General features: G+C 43.6%; 4 protein-coding genes across 9 annotated transcripts in view; 1 reads left to right on the forward strand and 3 right to left on the reverse strand.

Moving 5' to 3' along the window:
* Positions 1–124: 124 nt before the first annotated feature.
* On the reverse strand, positions 125–2559 carry ppa1a (inorganic pyrophosphatase 1a). The gene is made up of 11 exons (XM_084040718.1): positions 2379–2559; positions 2205–2269; positions 1780–1833; positions 1576–1695; positions 1404–1490; positions 1198–1324; positions 985–1112; positions 782–867; positions 579–648; positions 351–390; positions 125–259 (listed from the first exon to the last, which is right to left on the reverse strand). The coding sequence occupies exons 1-11, from the start codon at positions 2437–2439 to the stop codon at positions 231–233; spliced, it is 867 nt and encodes a 288-aa protein (XP_083896844.1). The 5' UTR covers positions 2440–2559; the 3' UTR covers positions 125–230.
* Positions 2543–26361, forward strand: part of pald1a (phosphatase domain containing paladin 1a) — a 47904-nt gene continuing 24085 nt past the window's right edge. The window contains exons 1-12 of one of the 5 annotated variants that reach the window (XM_084040714.1): positions 2543–2616; positions 21097–21294; positions 21493–21595; positions 22582–22761; positions 23220–23384; positions 23458–23618; positions 24169–24244; positions 25009–25157; positions 25255–25351; positions 25542–25646; positions 25987–26082; positions 26162–26296. In XM_084040714.1, coding sequence (XP_083896840.1) covers positions 2558–2616; positions 21097–21294; positions 21493–21595; positions 22582–22761; positions 23220–23384; positions 23458–23618; positions 24169–24244; positions 25009–25157; positions 25255–25351; positions 25542–25646; positions 25987–26082; positions 26162–26296 — 1524 coding nt within the window. In that variant the 5' untranslated portion in view covers positions 2543–2557. Of the gene's footprint in view, positions 2617–14945; positions 14968–15518; positions 15883–17857; positions 18000–19425; positions 19554–21096; positions 21295–21492; positions 21596–22581; positions 22762–23219; positions 23385–23457; positions 23619–24168; positions 24245–25008; positions 25158–25254; positions 25352–25541; positions 25647–25986; positions 26083–26161; positions 26297–26361 lie in introns of those variants that run through there. The other 4 variants (XM_084040717.1, XM_084040715.1, XM_084040716.1 and 1 more) reach the window with 4 other exon arrangements.
* Positions 4409–6760, reverse strand: lrrc20 (leucine rich repeat containing 20). Of its 2 annotated transcripts, none has more exons than XM_084039914.1 (5): positions 6547–6760; positions 5656–5737; positions 5284–5433; positions 5005–5172; positions 4409–4922 (listed from the first exon to the last, which is right to left on the reverse strand). In XM_084039914.1, the coding sequence occupies exons 2-5, from the start codon at positions 5723–5725 to the stop codon at positions 4798–4800; spliced, it is 513 nt and encodes a 170-aa protein (XP_083896040.1). In that variant the 5' UTR covers positions 5726–5737; positions 6547–6760; the 3' UTR covers positions 4409–4797. The 2 variants fall into 2 exon arrangements, with proteins under 2 accessions (XP_083896040.1, XP_083896039.1); XM_084039913.1 differs by having other exon boundaries at positions 5656–5743; positions 6547–6759.
* On the reverse strand, positions 8191–11392 carry ndr2 (nodal-related 2; the record flags this gene model as incomplete). Its single annotated transcript, XM_084039922.1, has 3 exons — positions 8191–8431; positions 8693–9477; positions 11125–11392. The coding sequence occupies 3 exons, from the start codon at positions 11390–11392 to the stop codon at positions 8279–8281; spliced, it is 1206 nt and encodes a 401-aa protein (XP_083896048.1). The 3' UTR covers positions 8191–8278.

The following is a 26361-nucleotide window of genomic DNA, read 5'->3' on the forward strand; positions in this document are numbered from 1 at the left end:
GAGCATGACTTCACTCTGTCAGTCTTTTCCCATCAGGACCCTATCATCCGCTTGAGATCCATACAGCTCAAGTGATAACGAAAATCTAGTGGTGACAAGAAAATCAGTACAATATACAATACCCTTGGGTTTAGTGTAGTTTTATTGCAGTGTTCCATAATATAGCATACCATACAATATCTCAAATGTTATATCAGACATCAGACATTCCAAGCCCCAGGATTCCCCTCTCACTTCTCACAGTAGAACCATTTGTCGACTGAAAGATAAAGTAAAGCATTTTTCGTTATTTCCGTCAAGCCAGAACACAGAGTAGCTGCAATAAATCAAATACATGTACAAACACCCACCTGAAGTAGGAATGGGATCTTCGGCTCCAACAGCACACGCCTGTAAGAGTTGTTGTCATTAATTTGCTTAACGGATACAACGTGGAGGTCATGAGGAATGTGCAGCTTAGATATTTTGGACGATTTATATGCTGTATGGAGGACTTTGGGTGTTACCAGGATACCGCACCCTGTCATGTTTATCATTTAGGATGGGAGCATGGATATAGAAAATGAAAACAGACTTACAGACTGAACCACAGCCTCTGCGTCCCCGGCAGAGCAGCAGAACGGACTATCTGAGACACTGGTATTCATGCTGGTTCAAGAAAGAGATAAAAAACAAAGGGAAACAATTTCAGAAAGTATTAAAAATTTCACTATTTTACATGCAGTAACGAGGTATTAAACAGTCCTTGAGCTGAGCAGTGATATGGTCTGGCAGGACTCACCAATTTAACTCGCCAGCATCGGTCGTCTTAGAAATCAGTGCCTTCCAGAACTCGTTGGTTTCCTTTATTGTTTTAATGGCAAAGTCCTGGAAAACACAATTTGTATTCACAATAACCAAAAGACAGACATTCCTCACCTCCATTTTTCATAACAGTTTCAAAACGCAGCAGAAATACTGTGAATATCAGTTGAGAAGGCGTACCCTGTCCTTGAACTCTCCGTTGAAAGCAAACTGGTTTTCGGGTTTCCCGTCTGGGACTTTGTATCTCTTGAACCAATCCACCGTCGCCTCCAGGTATCCAGGCTTAAGTCGTCTCACGTCGTCAATATCTGCAACAATTCAACAACAAAATCCAGAGTAAATTGCGTAACTGATGGCAGATTCTCTTCTCTGACTATGGCAGGTTATTCATACCGTTAAAGTCGGCAGCTTCGGGGTCCTCGGTATTGATCACAATGACCTTCCAGTCTGTTTCACCCTCATCGATCAAAGCCAGAGTTCCCAACACCTTCACTTTGATTATTTCTCCCCGAGAGCACACCTGCCAATCGAAAGGGGAGTTTTGAAAAAGTTGCAAACAGTCGAAATACATCTTCAAAGCCCCGAAATCAGAGCTGTACCTTGCTTCCTATGTCACATATATCAATAGGGTCGTTGTCTCCACAGCAACCCGTGTCGCTGTCCTTGTGGTTGGGGTCTTCCCACGTCTGCGGAAGAGGAGAGAACACTTTGATGGAGCAGAGCCGCCGTCTGATTTCTTGCTGTTTTGAATATCGTGTGAGTAGCATTTACCTGTGGAATAGCTCCATAGTTCCAGATGTAGCCTTTGTGAGGAAACACGTTCGCCACATAACGAAGGTTCCCCTTCTTCATATCTTGTTTGAGTGGATTAAGAGGATCTTTGGTGGCGATCTGATAAAACAGAACACCGTTACATCGACTAAAAACAGAAGAAAATTCAACAAATGTGCATATATTTATATTCTATATATGTACCTCCATCTTTGCATTTGTCCATCTTGGAACCTCCACGACGGCATGAAAAATATTCTGCAACAGGATCAGAAAGTTTATATTTACAATGAGGATGAGTGGAGCTAGAAAAGTGAGTGTGCCATAGATAAGTGCTGTTATAACACAATAAAAAATACTATTACTTTTTTATTTTATAACCACTCATTTCACCATAATGACCCGATAAAGTGATGTTATACTACCAATTTGTGCCTGAACTAAAGGTCATTGAAGGCAGCAACAGGGACTAGGGTCATTTTAGTCCCCTGGAGGACATAATTGTTATTTTTTAAACTACAAATAGTAGGTATACAACTTGGAAAGAAAATGTACACAACTAGCTTTATTCTCCAAAAGGCACAGATACATATCTACCTACAGCGTGAAGCGTGACACACGGCGCTCACCTCGGCTTCATTTGCGTAGATGGGGATGTCATGGAACGGTGAGATGTACTGACCATCAGAGTTTTCTAATGCAGGAGAAGAAAAAAAACGTATGTTCCATTCATAAAGCTGTGACAGTAGCTTTTAAATCCCCCAGTAACACACATACTAGTCAATTCAAAGAGCTGCGCTTACTGAAAAACAGCCGGTACTCCTGGGTGTTCGGCCTGCCCCTCTCCTCGATGGTGACGCTCATGTCTGCTGTTGCTTTCAGGCTCTCCCACTATGGTCTGCGCACTAATACAGGAGGACTAAGAGGCTCCCGGCTGGCAGGCACTCATTGAGACGGAGGGGGCAAGCATGCGCACTGCTTAATGCGAGACACCTACCGGCTGCATGCCACCAGGAAGTGCAAAGCCAGGATGACAGAGCGGTATGTTCCTGTGTTATTACTGAAGTCTAATCACGTCCCTCATTTGGCATCTGTAGCCAACGAGCGTAAACACACGTCCGAGAGGAGAGATTCAACACTTAATCCTTCCCTGTTGCCACTTCTCCATGGCTGCCACGTGCATTCTGCAGGCCTGGATGTGAAGTTTCTTTACCTTCTTCTGCGTGTGAAGTGATTGGTTTTCCATTTTCCCCCCGTGTAAGCCGTGGCTCTTCAGAGCCCCATTCAGACAGAAACAGATGGAGCGGACTGCCGTGAGCCGTAAACCAATTAGCAAGGCAGGATTAGGTGGCGTGCACACGTCGTGACTTCTTGCTTCTGGAGTTTTCACAATTTAATAACGCATGGGCATATTTTTTAGAAACATTATGTATAATGATGTTACTTAATGTTTGTGTCACGCCTTTTGCATCATGTTATATGCATGATAGATGTATCTTATTGATCACAGATTGGGAAATATTGTGGATCTCTGGGCATTACACAGGAACAGTAAATGTACAGATCAATACTTCAGATGGATATCTATGGAATACATACTATAAAGAATATTAGAATACACTGTAAATATACCAAACTACCACTAGAATATAAAATATAAACATAGGTAGAGCATAAATTCACCTTGTGTAATAATAATAATATTAAAGGAGCAAACCGGGTGGAGTATGGTTTAGACAGAAACTATTAAGCTGAGAGTTTTTGGATTTACATCAATTATTGATGACGTTATCAGTTAAATTAATAATTCAGTTAATTAAAATCTATAATTAGCCTAACAATATTATGCAATGACCTTTGATTGTGCTAGATAGATGATATTATGTGGTACTTAGACTTGGTACTTAAACAAGTCTATAAATTTAGTATTTATTACATCAAATAATTAGCCAGGAGGCAACTATTCAGAGATGTTTTTTGCTGTATTTAAACTGAAAACACATAATCTACGATCTTTACCGCAAAATGCCTCCTTTTCTAAGCATAATTAAAACATTACAGTGAGTAAACATGTAAATGTGCTTTAATCGTCTGGTTTATAGATGATTAAATAATATAAGGTCACAGCCTGGTCAGCAGAGGGGGTCACGTGACCCTGTAAGCCTGCTGCCGGGCTAAAAATTTCTCTTGGTCACAAGATGTTGAGACTCCAGCATCCCACCCTCATGTTAAATACACATTTTAGAGTTTATACACACACAAAAAAGGATCTGATCATTAGTGAATCCCTCACATCATAACGCTACCAGAACCTCCCTCTTCTTGCTCTTTTGTGGTTGATGTTATAAAGGCTCAGCACACCGAACCCAAACATCAGCTTATAGGTGATTCAGACTCAGCTGGGCTGCTATTTAAAGGATTCTTGAAAAGCCTGAGCAAAATACTTTTAAAGACCGTGGATCAGTCTCCTGCAGCTTCGATTACAGATAGAGGGTTTAGAGGTGAATGTGAGCCTCTGTAGCTGGAAAAAAGAAAAAAAAATTGATATACATGTAAATATATGGTTGGATAATGGTTGTGGGATGCTGCTGGTTGGAAAAAATGGTGTTTAGATGACATCATCTTGGCCATTTTTATTTCCTGACATTTATTCAAGAAATTGTCACTTGTCAAAAATAATAACCATGAGCTGCAGTCCTTAATAAAACGGTGTCTTTACACCAGGACATAATTATGTGTGCCATTGTGTGCTGTCTAATAAAATGCATCTAAAAAAGTCAAAACAATGACTCACCCAGGGAAAAATAATGACACGATACTGCAGTTTCCTGTGCATAATATTTAATTGAAAAAAACGTATCCTATCAAAAGTAATAAATAAGTCACTTTGTTTATTTATCAAATGGATAAAGATCTATCCATAAAGATGGATTGATTTAATCTCCAAACATCAACCTTGGCTCTTTGTAGTTCATACGGAGCAGACAAAGTAGAGGCTGCTAGGTGTGGACACCAGCAGGACTGAAAAATCAAGGAGGAGGCCATCTTTAATTACACATCCCTTTTGTTTTCTTTGTTTCTGTCAAACGACTGTGATGTTTTCAGCACGATATCTTCAAGTAGGTTTCCTCATCTCTCAGGCACAGCAATGCATCCAAGTGAAGCATTTAATAGGCACACAGCATGCAGTCCATAGGGGGGTTGAATAAAATATGGCATATCTTAGGACTCCGTTTCAAAATTGTGGGGAGATTGCAGAGCAGACTGAGTGTTTGAGTCCAAAGGGTTTGATTTCACGTTGAGCCACTTCAGCGCTGGCATGTCGGACAACTTCTCCATTGGCATTTCTGTGGGAAAAATAGAGACTTAACTTGAACTCAAATACCTTCATATAAAAAAACACAACCCCTCGGGTGAATATATTATTACCGGTGATGCGATTTCCCTCCAGGTTAATCCTTTCCAGTGTGGCTATTTCAGTAAGCTTATCAGGGAAGATGGAGAGGCTGTTATTAGCCAGATTGATGCTGGTCAAATGCTCCATTTCTCCCACGGCGTCAGGCAGTTTAGTGAGAACATTTCCTCGCAGGTCCAGCTCTGCAAAAATATTTCAAGGTGAACAGCAAGTGAGATTAACAGCATACAACGACACAATCTTTTCTTGAAGGCCCATGAATCTAATCGAGGCTGCGGTGTATTATCCACTACCTCTCAGCTGAGTGAAGGTTGAAAACAACTTGCTGGAAATCGTCTTCATCTCATTGTCAGCCAGTGTGATCACGTGGATGTTGTCTGAGACGCTCCTCAGCAGCTTGAACACACCGTCTGGGAAGGAAATGAGCTTGCAGTTTGACAGGTCTGCAGAGGAGAAGAAGAAGAAGATTATTATGAGATCATGGCGCATCAGTGCAGTGGGGGAATGTCAAATTTTGAGCTATAAAGTTATTTGAGTGGACAAAACTTAAGCCTCTGCCACCACCTGCTGGTGAAAATCTGAAATAACAACCAACCAATTCAGGGCTGTTGATTCAGAAGAGAGTGGTTGAGAGACAGAGAGAAAGTTGTGTAAAGGAATATTACCCAGTGTATCTTTCCCCTCCTCTACAGTTTCATTAATCCTCCGGGCCACATTTGCAACAGCCTCAGCCATTTTCTGCTGCAACTGTTCCTAAAGAAAAGAAACATTACACTTACACATGCTTTTATGCATGAGATGTATGACACGCACATATTAATTACAGTAACTAATAATGACAGTGGGTTATTAAAATGTATCTTGTGCATTTGCTTATCATTCACATGCATATGCCAGTAGCAATACAGCAATGCAAACAAATCTTCCCTTCATTGTACAGGCCTTCATTCAACTTCAAGGTTAAATAAAAGTAGTACAAGTGCAAAAAGTACACCTACAAATAGAGATGATGAAATCATGAAAGCCATACATATTGGAGATTGATAATCTGGCTTTACAAAGTCTGAACTGTAATGGAGTAGTAGTAGAAGTAGTACCTCAAAGAAGCTAAGAAGTACCTCAAAACTGTATATAAGTATAGTAACGTCACCTGAGTAAATGTACTTAGTTACCAACACTGACCACGTGACAGAAGTATGAATGGTATGAACCTTAATTTCCTCAAAGTGAAATCTGCCATTCAATGCACTCGAAATGTAATGAAGTAAAACACCAGTAACTAATTGCAGTCATTCATGTATGTTAACGTTACTTCTGTTAACTTCAGATTCAAACCAACGTGGTACTACGGTTTGCACGGTACGTTATAACGTTAAAGCACTTGGAGAACCTTCCTGTCTGTACCGTGACGTGAAGAACATGAAGTATAAGATCACATAAAATCAGCTTTAGTCCTACCACGCCCCCAAACCAGATTAATACAACGTCAGGCTGTTGTATACAGATATTATTTTTGTGTCCTTTTCCCATTAAAGTCAGGACAGGAAGCCACTCACCTAAACTAGAAGCTGCAGTTACAGAGCCGGGCAGCTTCCACAGTTAGCTAAGCTAACGTTAGCTAGCTACTAACTCAGCCTATTTTGGAGAGTGTTTATTTTTAGCCCCCGGAAAGGGCAACTCACATCTTTCCCTTATTCATAAGAAAGGTACACATTAGCGAACACCTCATCTAGTAAGGTTAAAACACTCTGTGAAAGTCGTTAGCGACAGGTAAAGTTCGTAAATAAGAAATATGCTAGGCTACTAGAAAAACTAGGAAACTTTGGGATTCACGAGCGTCAGTCCTGCGCTGTCAGGTTGCAGACAATAATTTTTTTTTTAGAAATGAGCAGTAAAAGCCAATATTTCTCACTTATTACGTTGTAATACTTATGACTAATTATTACATTTTCAGTTGACCGATATTGGGTGACGATGTGTCATTTATTTTATTCACTTTCATATCTGCATCCTGCCATTTAAAACCGGATTATTTCTTTTTGATTGAGGCCTTTTTAAAATATGAAGAAAACATAAAGATATCCGTTTTTCCTCTCCTGGCTGAGCTTCTCTAATTTGAATATCTCTACAAACATATTTTGATTATTTGTTCTTTTCTTTTCTTTTTTAAACATATTTACATATTTGCCTGTAAGAGGAAATTAAATGTTGTCTTACCTCTGACTCCTGGTCAACGTTTCTCAGTTTGACCACCGCCATGGTCACTCTGGCAAATTCCTGGTTAGTCAGTGTGTTTTCAAAGGGTTTGAATACAATGAGCTCTCTGGATTCAGATGAATAGTTTACTGCTGTTACAACTATAACTGGCACTTTGCAGTATTTGCTGGATATTCCTCTCCAATAGGCTACAATGACGTTTTTTGATTTTGACTAGGCTCATTGTGAATGACGGAAACACTCTAAAACTAGAAAAGTCCACCTCTTTCGGTGGGTCAGCTGTTTGTGTATCACTAGCACTTGCAAGTATGTGATCTGGGTGATGCAGTATGTTGTGTTTCTGACAGCATAAACCAAGATCAAGCAGCTCTGAGAAAGCTGTGCTTTTAGACTACAATCCTTATGTTGTATACTTTGCATCCCGAGCCTTGAGGAAACATTTGATTGAATTTACATTTAAATTAGAATTATCCTCATCAATCTCACATGACAATCGATGCCAGCTTTCGATACTTGACCGTTAGATGCTTGCTGTTACTGACATACTTTGATTAGTACCAACAAAAACAATAGTTTTAATACCCACCCCCTGTGCTTAAAATAACCTTGAATTGTACAGTAAAAAAAACATAGGCTAACAAAATACATAATCCATCTGCAAAATGTACATAAATACAATTTCTTTAATATTTACAATAAATATACATTAATTTACAGTCACACAAATGGTTGTGTGCAATAAAAACAGTGCTGGAATATTCAACAACATTGCCATTTACATTGATGAAATTGATAAGGGGAAATACAATTGTCCATTACATTGTGACATTGTAATTACAGCACAGTTTGTATTACAGCACATCTTAAAAAAAAAAAAACATCATCACAAATTAAAATCCCATCTCTGCACATTGATCGGCTACGATCTTACAGTGCACAGTGACAAATATCAAAGAGCTTTTTCCTCCTGGCTAAGTGGGGGGTTGTTTTGCTCCTGCACAGCATTTCTTTTCTTTTTCTTTTTACACTGTCAAAGCTGCGAGCCAGCAACACAGGTCATGTTTGGAGCGGTCACTGGCAGCCACATTCATCCACAATCATGTCTTCGTGATGTCGAAGGAGCATCTCTCTGTTCTCGTAGTACAGCATGCTTAATGGGCTCATTTTGGTCGGCGCACAGCAGGGCGATGCCACTTTGTCGGGGTGGTAATGTTTCAGTAAACTCTGGAGGGGGGGAAAAGGAAACAAAGCAGATGATTTATACAGATATTTCCAGTCTAAAAAAAATACACACTGTTTCCTCCTGCTGTCTTATGCTGCATGTATTCATGTGTTGCCAGATTCACTACATTGTGAGCTTCCAAACAACGAAACGGTGCTCCGGTATCTCCCGTCAGCACAGGCTGTGACTCTACTAAGTCTGAGGTAATAAATCAGTTATATTTGCTATAACGCCGTCATGGATAGATAATCTGCACCACTCACCTGCATGTAAGCATGATTTGTTGGATTCAAGTCTTCCCCCAGGGGACCAGGGCAGGAGCCCTCGCAGCGGTAGGCGTTATATCTTTTGGGAAAGATGATCCAGGACCCCCAGCCGATTTGATTAAAGTCCACCTGCAGGTCAACTCTGCGACAGAGCGAGTTTTCACTCCCTCTCTTGGATGCCTGCAGGCTTCTCACTGTTTGTTCCCTCTGGCCCCGTTTGCTCCTGCGTCTCTTCGGCCAGCGGGCCCTTTTGATTTCAGCGGGGGACAAGAACTTGGATTGTTCAGCTGTGTGGAGCAAGCTCGCCTTGGCCTTTGAGTTTTCATCCGAGCCAGTTTGTGAGAAGACGACCAGCAAGGCCCGGTCACTAACGTCCTGCTCTCGTCTCGGGTTCGCCGCGAAGACGGGCTCGTCGGGGACTGACAGGCCCCTCTTTGTCTTCACCGGCCTCCTCCTCCTCGACAGCCTCTTGTGTCGAATTCTCGCCAACGCCGGTTTTCGCCTGAGCCAGCTCAAGAGAGGTTTTGTCATGTTGAACACTTTCCAGCTCTGTGATGAAGTGACCAGTGACGACTCGGTGAGAAGCCCCACCAGCTGTTCCTGGCAGCTCTGGTGCATGTGGCACGCCTGGCCGTGCTGGTGATAGACCTCCACAGTGATGTTGGAACGATTCGAGGTCCGAGGAAGCTTGATCCTCAGCTCCGCCGCCTGGATCTGCTTGTCGGCTAGAAGGGCGTGGAGGTCAAAGGTCGCGATCCAATGCGTCTGTCTGTACGTCAAACCTATAACGCAGTGAAGAGAGAAATATTAGCAGAACTGTATTAGACAGCTTATCATTAGTGGACATTATGCTTAAATGGCACCAATGTGACAAAATAAAGGAATGTGCAAGTGAGCTGTGTAAATGCAAATGCAAAATCCACCTGAAAGGAAATACAACGAATAACATTTATGTGAAAATAAATCGAGGTAATAATGAGCTCCTTCAGTGATTTAAGCACCAATATTTAGTAATAAATCAGGACATAAACTATAGCATTATCTAAACATTTTGTGTATTCCAAGTATGAAAACTTAACACGTACATTGTGGTGTGATTTGACTTTTATACACTATTACTACACAATGTGAGGTCATTGTGGGCTTTTGCATGAATGTGATGAACTTTGATTTTCAGTTATTTAAGTCACATCATTTTTGTTTCTTCAGTCAGTTTCTCAAATAAATGAAGCACATCAATTGTCAAATATGTATTATTGTGTTTCTTTTAGGCTCCATGATGCAGGGAAATAAAAACATGGTTAAACACGTGGGTGTCGTAAAAACTGAAATGGATGCATGTAAGTTTCAGTCAGATATTAGCAAATTGTCAGCTGTTGTGAACCCTCAAACATCAATAACCAGCCATGTTGATTATCATCTAATAACTGCAATGTGGGGGTTAATCACCAGTTATGTTATTTGTAGATCCGAGCACCTCCTTTTGTTTTGCAGAGTGAGTTGAATGGAGAATGCACAGAGTAAGCCCCCTTTGATAACTTCCAAGGGCTTCGTGATTAATGCTCGTATTGATTCAAGCGAATCAAAGCTGCTTCTTAATAAATCCAGCCATTGTTCTGCTGCGGGACAAACATGTGCTGCGCCCACATCTGTAATGGGCCTCATTGTGATTCACACAACAGGTGTGGTTCGAATTAATCTAAGGGATTAAAGCGTTTTAAGCGTTTGACGTTGTGCATTGTCCACACGGGGGGCCCCCCATTGGCCTTATTGCCGTAGACGACTGTTGATCAAAAGCGCAAACCATTCGCCATTTTCATCCACTCAAAGTCAAACACCGAGCCGAAACCAATCAGTTAGCACATCTCTCCTGCCCGGCTTCTGCATATCCTCGCTCAAACAAATAGGTAATAACTGTGACACCTAGCAGCGACGTGAGATTAGATCCAGCGGCGGGGAGGGGGCTCTCCTCCGCGGGGCCGCTTGTGCCATTAAAATCCCGAGGGTCTAATCTAATCAAGCCGAGTGTGAAAAAAAGAACTAAGGGAAGTTGTTGATTTGACTTAACAAGAGCTTTGAATTAGGGTGGAGGATGGAGGGGGGTGGATGTCTGGCGAGATGTCTAATCAACATCAGCTATTTAAGAAAAGAAAAAAAAGAGGTTTGCTTTGAGAATTAGACAGAAAACCAGCCTTTTCACACGCTGATCCCTGCGTGGTTATTCACCCCGCTGAGCGGGATGTGGATTGAAACTATCTGAGGGCGTCTGGCTCGCAGCTTTGACAGGGAAAAAAGATCTAACATTTCACAAGTGGCAGAGGATGAGATCTGACTTTGACTCCCAGCTACACAACCTGAATAAAGACATTTCCCCCATTATATTGTCCCCCACTTATTCCCATGTATAATAAAAAACAACCAGATCTTACTTTTAGCCATCACGCTCTTCACGGTGTCCGCTTGCTTGGCCGCGCTTCGCTCCATAGTATCCAAAGGCCTGGAGAAGTTGGACTTGAAATTCCTGTAGAGGTGCATCATGTAGGTGGGCAGGTGATGCCCGGTCGAGCGGTCCATGAGGGAAAACCGCTGCTGCGGCCTCGCGTAAACTCCGTCCGGCCGGTGTCTCTGCATCCCCTGGACCAGCAGCACCAGCAGGGATGCGTGCAGCGCAGCGGCCAGAGCTCCCAATGAACGCATGCTTTTTGGGGGCCGGTTAATGACAAATTCCTCTCCTCGGAGATTAGGGGTGTCTTATATACCCTCAGCCACCCCCTTTCATGTTTAACAAGTAGCTGAGAACATTAAAGGAAATTGACATGCGTCCTCAAGACTTGTTACCTGACAGCTCATCATCCATTCTTTTGGTAATGAGGCGCCCGGGTGCGTGTTTACAAGGAGCGCAGCTCTTTGTTTGCGCCATGTTATTTGGGCTTCTGCGGCCTGCCTTCGGATTAATTGTTGCGGCTATTTGGTTTGCACTAATTGTTAGGCTTTCCCATAGTGCAACGTGGACTACTGAATACCGTCCGAAATGGACTATGCAGTAAGAACGATTGGGCTGCTGCGCTTGTAATGCACATTAACATAACACATTGTGAAAACCATCACTCAGTATTCAGTATGATCAAGATTATGAATAATATATTAAACCCAGACATTGTGTGTAATGTATTTGCTATGTTAAATACCCTGTCACTAAAAGGAAATGTGCATTTATGACCTTACACAAGCATATTGAGATAAAAAAAGGTATAATATAAGATGAAAAATAACATATTTTACTTACACAGGCCCCCAAACACAATTTACAGCTGAACAATCATATGTGGTGGGGGAAAAGTGCGTTTAAATACATTTTAACGTGTTTTTATTGTGTTTTCATATTGCTTTCCATATTATAATATCCCTGTTTTAAGTGGTGGATCATTGATAGTTGCATAAAAACATAGTTGAACCTACAGAACTGTAACCATAACGTCACAAAGCTTGGTTATGCGCGTATTAAGGTCTGGATGTGAATAATTAGGGTTAGCGAGACTAGCAGAGAGCGTCCGAGGGTGACCACACACGGCGCATGCGCTGTCCGTCATTTATTCACATAGCGAAAACCTTTTCCTCGGAAGTTTTCCGAGAAAGGGCCAAAAAAAAAAAGACGAAAAAATATCAATGGATGTTGTTTTTTTCTCAATGGTGTGAGCAGACCGCGGCGACGTCCTCCGCGGCCGAAGAACCGACCGGCGACAACATTGTTCCGTTTTTTAAAAAAAAGCCAGACGCTTTTGTTCGCCCGCCGTGTGCTGAAATGGTGAGTAGAGCTTTAAAGTTTACGGGCTCTCGTTGCGCGAGCCACACGGCAGCCCGAAGGAGAAGTCAGACGCTCGCGCCCTCGTGAGACGCCAAGACTCTCCTCGCTCGTGAACACATTTTTTTATTGAGCGTGCATTGTGAATATTTGCAGCCTAGTTCTTCGATAAGGATGTAGAGTGTTAGTGTTTGTGTGCTTGATGGAGCGTACATGTGCTCGGCACCCCCCCTCCACTCTCCATGCCTGCACTGTGTGTGTGTGTGTGTGTGTGTGTGTGTGTGTGTGTGTATTGTGCACTGCGTCCTGCTGCCACTGATGAATGATGGGATACTGAGTTGGTTAAACTATGACCTTTTATATGAAGCTCCTTATGATGCAAACACGTTTCAGATGAGATATCAATGTATGTTTTTTATTTTCTTTAAAAACAACACTTTCTCTCATTGAAGGCTACTTTTTTCTTACAATCTACTTCTGCAAGCAATGTCTGCACTACATATGCACTATAATTTATTAGATAGATAGATAGATAGATAGATAGATAGATAGATAGATAGATAGATAGATAGATAGATAGATACTTTATTGATCCTGAGGGAAATTTCAAGCATCCAGTAGCAGCTTAACAACACACATGACCGACCAACATATATCACAAAATTACAGATACATTAAAGAAAATCTAAAAGCACAAATATTAACAAAGTTTTGTATCTTTTCACAATATAGGAAACTTTGCCCAAACACAGCAACTCCCACACATTGACCAACATTATTAGCAAATACATCATTTACCAGCATTCCCATTGCAATCTTCTAAGCTCAATGTCTCCACTGAAGAAGACAACGGTTGAAAGCTCTGGGAAGCTCACATGTTGTTCCGAAAGGTCAAATGTGAACTTATACATGCTCAAATATCAACAAAGAATATGTTTTAAGAAGCTCATTGACAGAAAAGATACTTTTAGTCTGCAATATATTTTGAATGCAATGCAAACATGTTCATTCTTCCCATCAGGTGTAATGTAAAGTGTGAAAAGTCCAAAATGCAGTAAGCCCAAAGCTCAGCGTGCCCCTTTGATGTATTGTGGTCCCGGCTGGTGTTTGATTTAGGCCGTGCAGCTGGGATCAGTCTCCTCCGCTCATATCACTTTACCTCATGTCCCTTGGGGGTGGTGGTGGGGGGGGGGGGACTGAAACCGGCTCTTGACAACTTAGATCAAACCTTAACGCCGCTATTAATCAAGAGGGAGAGCGTGAAACTCCTCAGTGAATGGACACGTGGATCATAAATGATTGAGCTGTTTATCTATCTTGATAAGAGGGAATAGAGCGTTAAGAGGCTTAAGTTGAAAAGTTGATTTATTATGATTTATTAGGGATATTTGTTGGAGCTGAAAAACTCAAAGGCAAACATTTTCTATACAAGATTTTAAAGTCTGATTCTTATTAGCCTTTAAGCTACCGCATAAACACCTGTTTGGATTTGGAGTATTTGTCGTTAGATCATGAACATCTGTGTCCCAGTGACTTGAAGTCTTGTACGGCCGAGAGCAATGGATGCTTTTTACCACAAGGTGTCATATTTGATCACTGGACTCAAGTGGATATTTAAAAATGTGTCCGTCTGTGTCGTTTCATCTTCCCATGACTCATCCCCATACTGTAAGAACATAAAGAACATAAAGAAAGATATTACAGCATCTAAATAAGAGTCATTTAACTATCATAATGCGGTTAAATAGTTTCCATCACTATCTCCTCCTTTCCTGTTACCGTTACAGGCCTTTTAGCAAAAATGGCTTTTTGAGGGAAAGATAGACACCAGACCCAAGAAAGGATTCAGACAAGACAGGTGATATTAGCCGCATGCTCTGTTTTACCATCGGGGAACATTTAGCAGGGAGGAAGCTCAACATCTTTATACATTTTCTATGTTAACTCTAAATTGAGCTCTGCTTTATCGCCACATAATAAACCAATCGGAAGGAAATGAAAAGCGCCACCATGTTAGAGCGATAAGATTTGTCTTTCGATAGCGTTTTTATCTCTTTATTTCATTAAAATGCTGTATTTTTTAGTGACATCTAGACATCTAGATGGCTTCTTATTTCTTAATATAAGGAAATTGTGTTTCTGGTTGCTCACTCACTGGATTGACTCATTCATGTTCTGCCGTTTGCCGGCACTGGGAGGGTTTTTTTTCACATTGTTTTGCAAGAACATCAGAGTCTTGGCCAGGAAGGAAGGAACAGGTGTGGCAGCAGCACATTTTACATGCATATCTCAAAAAAAAATCCACCCGCCAACGATTGCAAACACACTCAAATTTGGAAATGATGGTTTAACTGATGGTTGATTACACATCGGCAGCCGCTCAGAGGATAACGTTGATGTCGTCGCCTGTTTTCTTCACGTTTCTGCAGTCGTAGTTCGTTGTGCAGCAGCATTAAGGACTTTAATGCAGGTAAAATATGACTGGATATCATTTTGTTCTCGCTTTAACGGCCCACAGGATGAAACAGGACACCTCATTGCTTGATGAGACGGTCTGACCTCAGGGTGACGACGGCAAGAACTAGAGCACACAGCACTTCTGCAGCTGAACCTCGAGCTTAAATCGAAGTGTTTGCCCAGCTGTAAGCCTGTTTGCCTTCGACATGGCACGTGTTAACCGCTAATGAATGGAGTAATTAGAGCATCGTAGTGAATTAGGCTTACGTGATGTCATCTGTGTGCAGTTGTTACTGATTGTCAGCAGGTCTGCCGTTGCATCACGCCGGCGGCGAGGAGGGCTGCCGCTGATTGCAACGAGTTTAATTAATGGGTTTTGAGACGGTCGTTAAAAAAAGGGTCTGCCATGTGTAGGTGGCATTGTGCTGCGCGGGTGATGTGATTGGATAGCGAGCTGGGTGATGAGTAAGCCTCTCTGGGTCCGCCTACACATCCTCTTGACACACGCAGACACAACACACACACCGTTGCACACACACACACACACACACACACACATCCTAGCATGCGTGAGCAGCCTTGCACCTCACGCGCTGATGCACACGAAAAGTAACAAATCAGCCATCCGAACCCCCTCGGACGGAGAGAGCCCTCTGCGGTCTCCTGCAGACCTGGGATCTGCTCTCACCAAAGGATGCATTCACTGCCTCGCTTTGTAAGGACGCCTTAATGATGCGAGACCGCCGCCTGCAGTAGCGCGACCAGCGGGACGAGACAGATTGCCTCACAGATCAGAGAGAGAGAGATGCCAGCGAGGATGTCTGACTGAGGCTGGTGGAGAGCCGTCCTTTTTTTTATTATTATTTTGAACCCACTATTTTCAGACTCGAGCACCTCTTGGATGGTGGACTGATCAGCTGAATGCCAGGTAGAGTTGTGATTCTTCTGTCATGATGAGTCCTGCTGTAGTACTTGTGTGTGTCATCTGTGTGTTTCCGATGGATGCGAAAGGAAAATGCACTTGAAATGCTCATAATCCATCACAGAATGATGAAAGCTGCCTTCTTTGATTTAACACATTCTTTTAGCATACCGGTCATGTGTGATGTTCACATAGCTACATGGATTACATTCTTCGTGGCACGTGACGCCTCCTCTCTCCTCTTATGTGTTTATCAGCACTCATTCTTTTACCAGAGGACACGATTTCAGCGAAGAAAATGCACGACGTTTGAAGTTAACCACTTCAGTCTGAGTGGTGATAGAAACATATTGGGTGGGGGGGGGTTAAATCTACCCAGGGAGAGGTTCTCTAAGGCAGCGACTAATAAAAATGCCTGTCAGTTGGCCCCGGTGCTGCAGAGAGAATATCGTGGTCAGACGCTGGGGTTTCCGAAAAAATGAAAGCCACATTACTGTAGCCTTTAAAATCATAGGGGGACGAAATTGCCGTCTCGAAATGAAATAAATTACTGGCGCCGTTTTAAAAATAGACTTGCGCACCCGTTTTTAGCAGCTCAGCGTGGAAGCTGTGATGAAAGCAAGAATGCACGAGGCTAAAGGTTATTCATGTGATTTATGTTATATGGATTCACTGCCGTAGCTTAGTTTAGGTTTGTGGCACTCCCGGTTTGTTGTTCTCTTCTATCTCTCTTGCAGCTTTTTTGATTTTTTTCCCCTTTTTGAGCATATTTGGAAATTGAACAATGCATCACATTGACTTCCTCTTTGCCACGGTGTGTTTTCGGTTGTCAGGGCCCGTAAGTCAACACGAATCACAACGAGGTCGTTCCTAACAGTCGGAGGAAAAGCGACAAAGATTTTCTGCAGAGGAAGCTGCTGAGCTCATTTCCGCGCCGCACTGATATTTAGCTCAGGAACTGGCAGCGTCCTGTGGAATCACCACTCTGTGTAACCCTTAACCTCAACGGGTGAACTATGTGTACAGCTGCAGGGGGGGGGGGGAGTTTCAGAGAGTACAACTAAGCATTTCCCGTCAAGGTGTGCTCACGCTTCCTCGGCCTCGGGGGTGTGTGACTGGGTTGTATTGAATGACGTGGGGGTCCGGTGATGAGTGAGAGACTGTGTTGTTTGTAAGACGAGGATTGGGTTAGGTTCTTGAGCGAGGCTGGACTCTGCGTTCTCCGAAGTAACACAAGCTGATAATATTCATATATCTGTGCTGTTTCTATGTGGTTTTAAGCAACCAGGAGGCTTTCAGATTTCAACATTCAACATCAGTGGCCTCTGCGGAGACCAGAAATGCTCCAAATCGAGCTGAGATGTTGCCAAGCAAGTTTGTTTGGGCTTTTAATGCGTGGTTCTCGCTGCCAAGCCGGCAGCTCCTCTTCTCCCCGTCTGCGTCGAAAGATCTCCGCCGGCGTTACAAAGTGTTACCCATCTCCCCTCGAAACGCCCGCATCGCTGGTGAATGAAGAGCGCTCTGCATCCTTCCTCGGAGGCCACCAACAGATGCATCCTGCAGCTGCACGCTCCTTCCTGTCTGCACTCGGGGCCCTTTTGTCTGAAGACGTTTGCTACAGCAAAGTCGGGACGCCGGCTGAATTTAAATGGGGGGCAGCCTTGAATGGGGCGATGCTGATAGGCTGGCAGGAGCCTCCAGTTCCCATGTGTCCTTCTTCTTACTGTGAATTTAGATATTAGTGCCTTTTTCACTAACTCTGACCTGCTGATCAAGGCCCGCCTCGTGGAAAACACTCAAAAAGGCAAACTCAAGATCGCCTTGTGTTTTATTTAGTCACGTTTGTCTCGTCGTTTTATTGGCAACACTGCTCTTTGGTTGACATGTGGGGATAAACAGCCTCTCTGATGAGATGCCTTGATTGGATCTCCAGGAGGATGTTTATGACTGAGGGCTATTTCTACTCAGGCCTCCGCCCCAGCCGCCCGCCCGCCCGCTACACCAGACCTGCCCATTTTGAAGTCGGTGTGTGGCTGACGAGCTGAGCTCGCGCGAAGCAGGAACTTCCGTCTCAAAGCGCGCGTGCACCATGGTCTCGCAGCACAGGTGACAGGCTGTTAAAGGTAAGACAGGCGAGGGTTTTTACATGTTTCGGCGAGCAAGCTACTGTGTGTGTGTGCTGCAGCATTTACAAAAAAAAAAGAAGTCATATTTCCTTTGGAGGCCTGTTAGACTGAAGCGTCTGTCGGGACGTGTCACTCAGCTTCATTTAACACGTTTCACAAATAAAAAACGCCACACGGGACGAGATGCAGGAAGTTCTAGTGTGGATGAGGATCTGTTGTCAGAGTGTTTTACAGCCTTCACCCGAGCCACATAGGAACATACATATTAGTGCATGGCTGCGGTGGTTGGTGAAGGAAACCTACTGATTAAATGTCCTTAAAGGGACAGAGATTTGCAAGGCTTTGCTATTTTAATGCCCCTTACTTTGAGGAATGCAGAGACCGTAAGCTCTGTTTTCAGTTCAAATAGGAAGTCAAGGGGACACAGAAGGCATCTTATATCTTTTTTTCCTGTTGCATATTATAACTAACTTGCGCTGCAGCTGTTTATTGTTATTACTTCAGTTTAATCAAGTACCTCAAAAGCACACATTTTCCTCAAATGGCTTTGCAATCAGCGTACAACACCCTTTATTATTAGACTCTTAGTTTGGATAAGGAAAACCTCCCCAAAAAGACTATTTTAATCACACAAAAGGGGAGAAACCTCGGGAGGAGCAACAGAGGAGGGATCGCTGGTCCAGAATCAGTTGTGCCCTCCTCTTCTGCTGTGCTTCAATGGCACCGGAGGGTTAACGCCATCAAGCTCTTTATGTTGGCTTAGAAGTAGTGCATGGATATATGTATTAATAGTCTTTTTCTGATTGTTTTGGAAGCTCAGCACCAAATTTGTATTAAAACTTAACTGAATAGCAATAAAAAATGGAATATAATCTTGTTTGCTCTATAAAATGGCCAACATAGTGAACAAATTCCCAAAGCTCAATGTGACATCTTCAAACAGATTAAATTTACGATAAAAAAAAACAAAAAATGCAGCATATTCTGTCATTTGAGGAGATGTAACCAGCCAACGTTCACCTTTTTTTTTTGCCTGATAAATGACAAGTTTTTTCAGTTGATGGATCAAAAGTCGTCATGCCAGCATGTTCCTTTCGTACCGCCTGCTGTACAGTACAGGAGTCGAATCCCGTGTCGTCTTTGTGCGCAGCCTGTCCCTGTGAATGGGAGCTGAACTTAAGCCATCTGGCTGCCAGATGTACCACCACTTCCTTTGGTCCCCTCCGTGGAGACCTGAGTCTCTCGCGTGGATCTACTCGCCAACATCACACGGGAGGTCGGACAGACGGGGAGGACGTCTGAATGCTGGAACCTCCTGAAGTTTTTTTTTTTTTTTTTTTGCCCAATGCCAAGCAACGGGGCACTGTGAGCTTCCAAGAGGGGTGTTTCCTCCCGACGGGGGGGGGGGGGCAAAGGGGATTTCAAGAGAGAAGGATTCCTTTTTGGATGTGATGCCAAGTTCTCACACTCCTTTTCTCTCTCACACACCATGGCGGACAACAAGCAGCGAAGGAAAGGGTCGTCTGGAAGTACAGATCGCTCCTCTCACACGTAAGATGTCACATTTCAGATTGTTGCAGCGTAGGCGTTTTTTTTTTTTTCTTTTTATGTGTTGTTTTTTTTTGTGTGGCAGTCGCAACATTATGGCTACAGAGATGCTTCTGGTATGTGGCGAGGACTCGGGATAGATTTGAGCAGCCGGAGCACCGTTTTCTTGGAAACTTCTTCCTTTTATGGAGATTCAGCTCATCATTCTTTTTAAACTCTGCAGTTATTATTAAGGTCACGCTTTAAAAAGGTTTTGGTCCTTTTTCCAACCATGCCGGACAAAGTAACAAGTAGACCAGTATGTTGTTGTCTCCTGTGGAGAGATTTTTTTATTTTTTTACCGAAACAAAAGGTCCGTGAAGGTTGACCTGCCCCCTCGGCTCCAGATGCAACAAAGAGTAGAGTAGCGGTGACTCACCCGGCACTTCTCTCTCCCCGCTGAACCTTCCTGCACCATGAGAGTCCACTCTATCCGGAGCCGGGGATCACACGGAGGTGCTCTGACCCCGTCGCATCTAGTAGATTTTGATGTTGGATCGATTCTCTGCTTCTCTTTTTGTCGGCTCCGGTGTCACAGTATGTGTATGTGTGTGTTTTTGGTGTTTTTTCTTCAGTGTATTCCTTGAGGGGGTTATGTGTATTTGTGAGTGTGTGTGTGTCCTTCTCCGGTGCTGTAGGTTCCACGCCGGCTTAGATGTCGAGGAGCAGTGTTGCTTTCGACTGCTAGCTTTGTCGGGAGACTCGTTTGTTTATCTGCAGGGCTCACTGTTTATTCAGAGGGGAGGAGGTTTTGCTTGAAGCCCGTGGCCCGGCTCGCGTGGGGGTCTGAGAGCTCAGTATCGAGCCGGCACGATGAAAATACAAATACTGTCACACTCGACTCCCATCCCACGCCACCATGACGGGATCACGTCTGATATGAACAGTTGGAATCGGAGTTATGCATAAAATCTTTTTTTTATTGCATGATTGTGAACAGAAATAATAGTGGGAGCAGTTTTAGAAACAATACTCATATTTACTGGATCAGATTAAATTCCTCTGCATCCATGAATGCAAACATTTTTTTTATACAAAATACAATTTGATAAATATTAGGAGAATTATCCTCATTTTTATATTAAGGATTATTTTATTTATGATTTTACTTATTTTATATCATCCAATATTAAGCTACTGTGGTCAGTTAGCTTAGCTTAGCCCTGCAAACAGGGGGAGCTAGGCTAACTGGATGGATATAGATCATATTTAGTGTAGAGATATGAGCAGTGTAGATTATTTCAACAAACTCTTGGGAGGAAAACTAACATTTTGTCCAAAAGACTAATGCCAATGGGTGTAAATGTTATTTCTATAATGTCAGTGATGTATACTGCAGCGTGGAAGCGTGAGACATCCACCAAAGTAGCTCTTCACACTTTTAAAATCCGCCTGCGAGTGTCGTCACACTCCAAATAAACAGCTGCCATTGTGTACGGGGCCCTTTTATGTGTGCCTGTGAGTGTGTTGCTTCCTGTTTCTGAGTCCGCCGCGATGTCATCCGCAGCTGCTTGTGGAGCATGGGTACAACCGCCAGTGCCGCGCCACAGCCTGTTTCCGTAGCGTCGCCGCTTGAGAGTGTCCATGGCAACGGGATGGCGGACAGCAGGCAGTCCCTCAGCATGAGCCCCTTTCAGACGGTCAACATCCACAGCAACAAGGCCAAGTCCATTATCACCAACAAGGTCGCACCTGTCGTCATCACGTAAGTTCCCTCCTCGAATCCGCGTTCTCACAATTGGGTGTTAATCCTCTTTGATCACTGTGGTGACATCACAGTCACCCCCCCACCCCCACCCAGCCGAAGTGTTTGCCCCCCGTTATCATGTCATTTGTCAATCCAAGCCTGGCAAACAGATGATTGATAATTGAATCGACCTGCCGTTGTTTTCCTCTCTCGCAGGTACAACTGCAGACAGGAGTTTCAGATTCACGATGAGATCCACAAGGCCAACTACAAAGTGGGTCGGATATCGGACGCCATGCCCGAGCATTACCTGGTGCAGGTAAGGGCAAAGAGACTCGGAAAGAGTCGCATCGCCGCCCTTCACGTCTGCTCTTTTCACATTCACATGCCCAAATAGCCGAGTGGCACCGGAACATTGTCATGCGCCTTTTTTATGATCCGGGGCGGCCATTGATGCAGGAATGTTGTCACCCTGCTATCGGGGCTTTGATCTGCTCCGTCACCTCTGCTGCGTCTGTTCAGGCATGCGGTGTTTTGTCAGTGGTTAACCCACAGCTTCTGTTTACACGAGGAGACACAGGCCAGCAGTTTCACCTACAGTAAAGGTAAAAACGGTGCTTTTTTAAAAACACTCTCCGGAGTGGAGGAAATGGAAAAACACCAAATCTAAAGACGATTTCCAGATGGGAACATTTGTTATAAATTGGCTCTATCTTTAGGGATGTGACATTTGTCAACCCCGTCCTGTCCGGTTTGCTCCTCACCTTTCATTTTCGGCCTATCTGTCGATTTTCTTTTCAAACATCTAAATGGTGAAAAATGCTGATAGGTGTTTTGTGTCCCACAACTCAAAGATGTTCAGTTTACTGTCACATTTTAAAGCTGGAAACAGAAAATTTTAACTTGTATTTTCTTATAAAAATCACTCAAACCAGTAAATCAATTTTCAAAAATTTGCTGATTAATTTAACCACTTATTGATTAGATTAATTGTTGCAGCTCCAGTGGAAATAATATTAATTCTACTTTATCATCTTGCAAATGTCAACGAAATAAAGCTGAAATAGCTCTGAATCGTGTGCGTTACAGAATATGATGCTATCAAAAATGCTCTTTAAAATGATGGATGATATATTTATATCTAAGCAAGTGGTTTGAAGATTTTGACGCACCCTAATCTAATCATCTTTAGGAGATCAGAGCAGAGGTTTAACCTGTTGAGACAACACAGTCTGGCTGAAAATGGAGGGATTTGTTTTGGTGTTTCTATGCGGTCGAGACGATGACATTTGCACTGCCTTCCAGGGGGAGTTCTTCATGGTACAGGATGTGTGCAGCAAGGCCGACGTCCTCAACACCACGGGCAGCTACGGAGCGCCCAACTTCCGCCAAGTGAAGGGATCCTACCCTCTGTACGGGATGGGTCAGCCCAGCCTGAACGGCTTCAAACACGTCCTTCAGCGGCTCCAGGCACAAGGACATGAGGTCACTGTTATTTTCCTCTCACATTCATACATGTCGACGGGTGGATTTTATGCCTTTTAAATCTCCTTTAAAGTTGGTGCCCCCGCTTAGCTCTGCTTGGCCTCCCTTCCAGCCATGTTGTCAGTAAATATTTGAGGAGTCAAGTGCTCCGCGGAGGCTGCGGCTGCATCGGAGAACTGAGCAAACAGAAAAGTTGCGGTCACGTGTGCCAGCGGAAAATGAATCCCCTCTGCTTACTGCAGCTAGAAAGACTGACCGTAATTGAAATTAAATTGGCAAAATTATACGTCCAGGCTTCGCTAGACTCGTTACTCATGTGCTGCACGTCGTATAACAACAGATTGTTTCCAGCCGCTCTTTGGAAGTGGTGCCGTTGGTGGACGGCAAACGGCCACTTTACTTGAAAATGGTATTATTTGATGCCGCTGTGCTTTTTTCTTTCTTTTTTTTTTAAATAGGAGGTCATATTCTTCTGTGTGCGAGAGGAGCCGGTGGTTTTCCTGCACAAGGACGACAACTTTGTGCCGTACACCCCCAGGAGGAAGGAAAACCTGCACGAGAACCTTCACGGTCTGGAGAAGGAGGAGCTGGTGGAGAGCCTGGAGCTCACTATCAGGAAGGAGGTGACGAACGCACACTCAGCATCCACATGAGGCATTAATAGTAGCATTATTAAACCCCCCCCATCTTCCACAGCTCCACGACTTTGCCATGCTCAACGAGAACGTCTTCTACGTCTACAACGACATCGAGTACTTTAAAGACGAGCCGCAGAAGATCTCCATCACGTGCGAGGAGGACATCCACGTGACGGAAGAGGTCTATAAGAGGCCCATGTTCACCATGCCGACCTACAGGTTGTTTACACTGCTCCTTTTTTATTAGCGCTTAGCTCCTCCGTTCAAACGGAGCGACGTGCTGCAGAATGCCGGGGGCGGGTTATAAATAGTGGCTTTTTTGTTTGTGCAAAGGCTGCTTTTTTTTTTTTTTTTTTTTCCCGGTACGGACTCAAAGATTGCAGCATCCTGTTTGCAATCAGATCGGCAGCATCAGCTCGACTGAGATGTCACAAGCAACATTTCCGGGGCAAGAAAATAGATCCGTCCCAGAGTTGAGTGTCTCTGACTCAAGTCAGGTTTTGCAGTCCAAAGAAAGATGTTTTATCACAGGTGGTGTTTTTTTAACGCTCACATGATTTTGATATCTCCCATCATCCCTTGCGGATCGTCGAAAAAAGGAGGCAAAGTTTCTATCGGAGTTAGTAAACACACAATGAGGGAGCCCAGCTGTCGAGTCGTACTTTAGGTCCGATGTGTATGTGCAGTGTGTGTTATGACCTACATAAAGGCAATATTGACACAACACAGGCGCAGGTTCAACTCCCGGTAACAGTCTGTTGTATTGCAGGTACTACAGATTACCGCTGCCGATGGAGGGAGCGCCGCTGGAGGAGGACTTTGACGCGTTTGTTAACATACTCAGGGTAAGCCCGTGTAAAAACGTCAATCACGATGGACCTTTTTTTGGCTGTGCTCCTCTTGTTTTGATGTGCTGTTAAAGTAATAAATGGCTGGAATATCTGAGAGCGTCTGGACTTTCTCACCGACGTATCCAAAAGGTCACAGAAGTTTTAAAAAAATCCACACACGGCCTTTTGAATCTGTCCTGTCTGTGCTATTAATCACCAATAAGTGCGTTAGTTATGGAATAAATGGCAGAAAACCTGCAGTTCGTACTCTCCTCACGTCCGCTCTCTGGTCCTCCACTTCGCCCGGTTTCCGTCCCGCTCCTCAATCACACAGGACGTTCTTTTCGTCTTGTTTTGCCCTTTTTTGGACCGACTCGCAGCAGCCCGTCCAGCTCCCTGCGGTCGGAAAGTGGCTTTTTTTTTACAGTGTTTGGATCTGAGCTTTATTCTGTCTTTCACTCTTCTTTTTTTTTTTTTTTTTTGTAGCTCATGTCTCGGTTTTCCTTGTTGATAGTTTAGAGGCATATTTTCCACTGCAGTTATAACTTCCAGGAAGATTCCCCCACTTCCTGTTTTCTGTGGTTCAAACAGGCTTTTCAATCATTCTTCTCAGCTCAGATGTTTCCAAAATGACATTCGGTGGAAAGACGGGTCATTAAAACTGAAAAGTGCTTGTCAGCGGCTGTGTGTTGTCTTAAAACCAACAGGCCGGCGTTAAACCTTCTCCGTTCTCTCTGTCGGTGTTTTATTCCTCCCGTGTGATCTCTCTTGTTTTCCAGGAGAGCCCCAGCTTGGCGCTGGGCCACGATGCGACGCGGAGGCTGCCTGCTCTGCTCTTTAGCTGCCAGGTGGGCGTCGGCCGCACCAACCTAGCCATGATCCTGGGCACCCTGGTCATGAATCGCCTGAGGGGTGACTCACAACCGCAGTAAGAACTCGACATCAAAAAAAAAAAAATAACAGAGAAGGACAAAAACATAAATCTTCATCGCGTGTTTGATCCTTGACCTTGACTTGTTCTGCAGAGTCGAGGCGGCGGCGGCTTCAGAACCCAAACCACTGTTCCGGGTCATCCAGTCTCTGATCGACAGGCTGCCTAACGGACAGCAGGTCATGGAAGAGGTAAAGCAGATTACAACATACAGTTTAAGAAAGCAACAATTCAAAGTGTGTCTTTCCAGAGACATCTTGTGTCCAGTGGTCAAATAATGTAGTTTTCTATCACTGTATTTCAAGGTCTTCAAAACAAATCAGTCAAATTTGGTTTTATTTAATTAAAAAAAATGTGTAACGTCTTGTTTTTCTCCGGCAGGTTGACCAGGCTATCGGCCTGTGTTCAGAAATGCACAACATAAAAGAAGCCATCTACGAGAACAAGAGTAAGCTGGAAGGGATCGGAGAAGATTATCAAATTCAGGTTAGTGAGCTCCCTTTTAGTTTGTTTTTGAATTTCCCTTCAAAGGCGTCCCCGCATTATGCTGCAGATGATGCTTCATTTTCAACTGCTCCAGCTGCTCAGTTCATGTGCTGCTAAATAAAGCAGTGAGACAGAAATCAAAGGAGGAGGATGATGATGCATTAGAAGTACTTATCAATGTGGGCCCTCGAGCTGATGGAGGACTTTAGAGAGGGACTTTTTTTATTTGCATAATTTTCTCCCCTCTGTGAATTTTAAATACAGAGACTCAAAAACAAACCTAACAGAAATAAAAGCTGCTGTTTTATAAAAGATATTGAAGCTTTTGTGTTTTCCTCAGGGAAGCAGTACCAGAGACTACTTTCTCAACAGAACCATGCAGAGCTTGGAGCGCTACTTCTACCTAATTGTTTTTAACGCGTACCTTCATGAACAGGTAAATTCCAGCGTAAATGTATTTTATTATATGTTACGAATTTAAATAATTAAGTTATAACTGTGTTTTTTTTTTGCAGTATCCTCTTGCCTTTGTGTCCAACTTCAGCCAGTGGATGTGCTGCCACACGTGGCTCTACCGGTTACTGGCCTGCACCGACCTATCGGAGCTGTCGGCCCCGGCGGCGCTGGTCACCAGAGGAGCCCGCGTCCTGGTGAGGACTTTTGATTATATCTGCAGATCATCTTTCCCCCTCACTTAGTCATGTAATCGTCTTCA

The sequence above is a fragment of the Eutrigla gurnardus genome (assembly GCF_963514095.1).
Source record: "Eutrigla gurnardus genome assembly, chromosome: 22".
Lineage (NCBI taxonomy): Eukaryota > Metazoa > Chordata > Actinopteri > Perciformes > Triglidae > Eutrigla > Eutrigla gurnardus.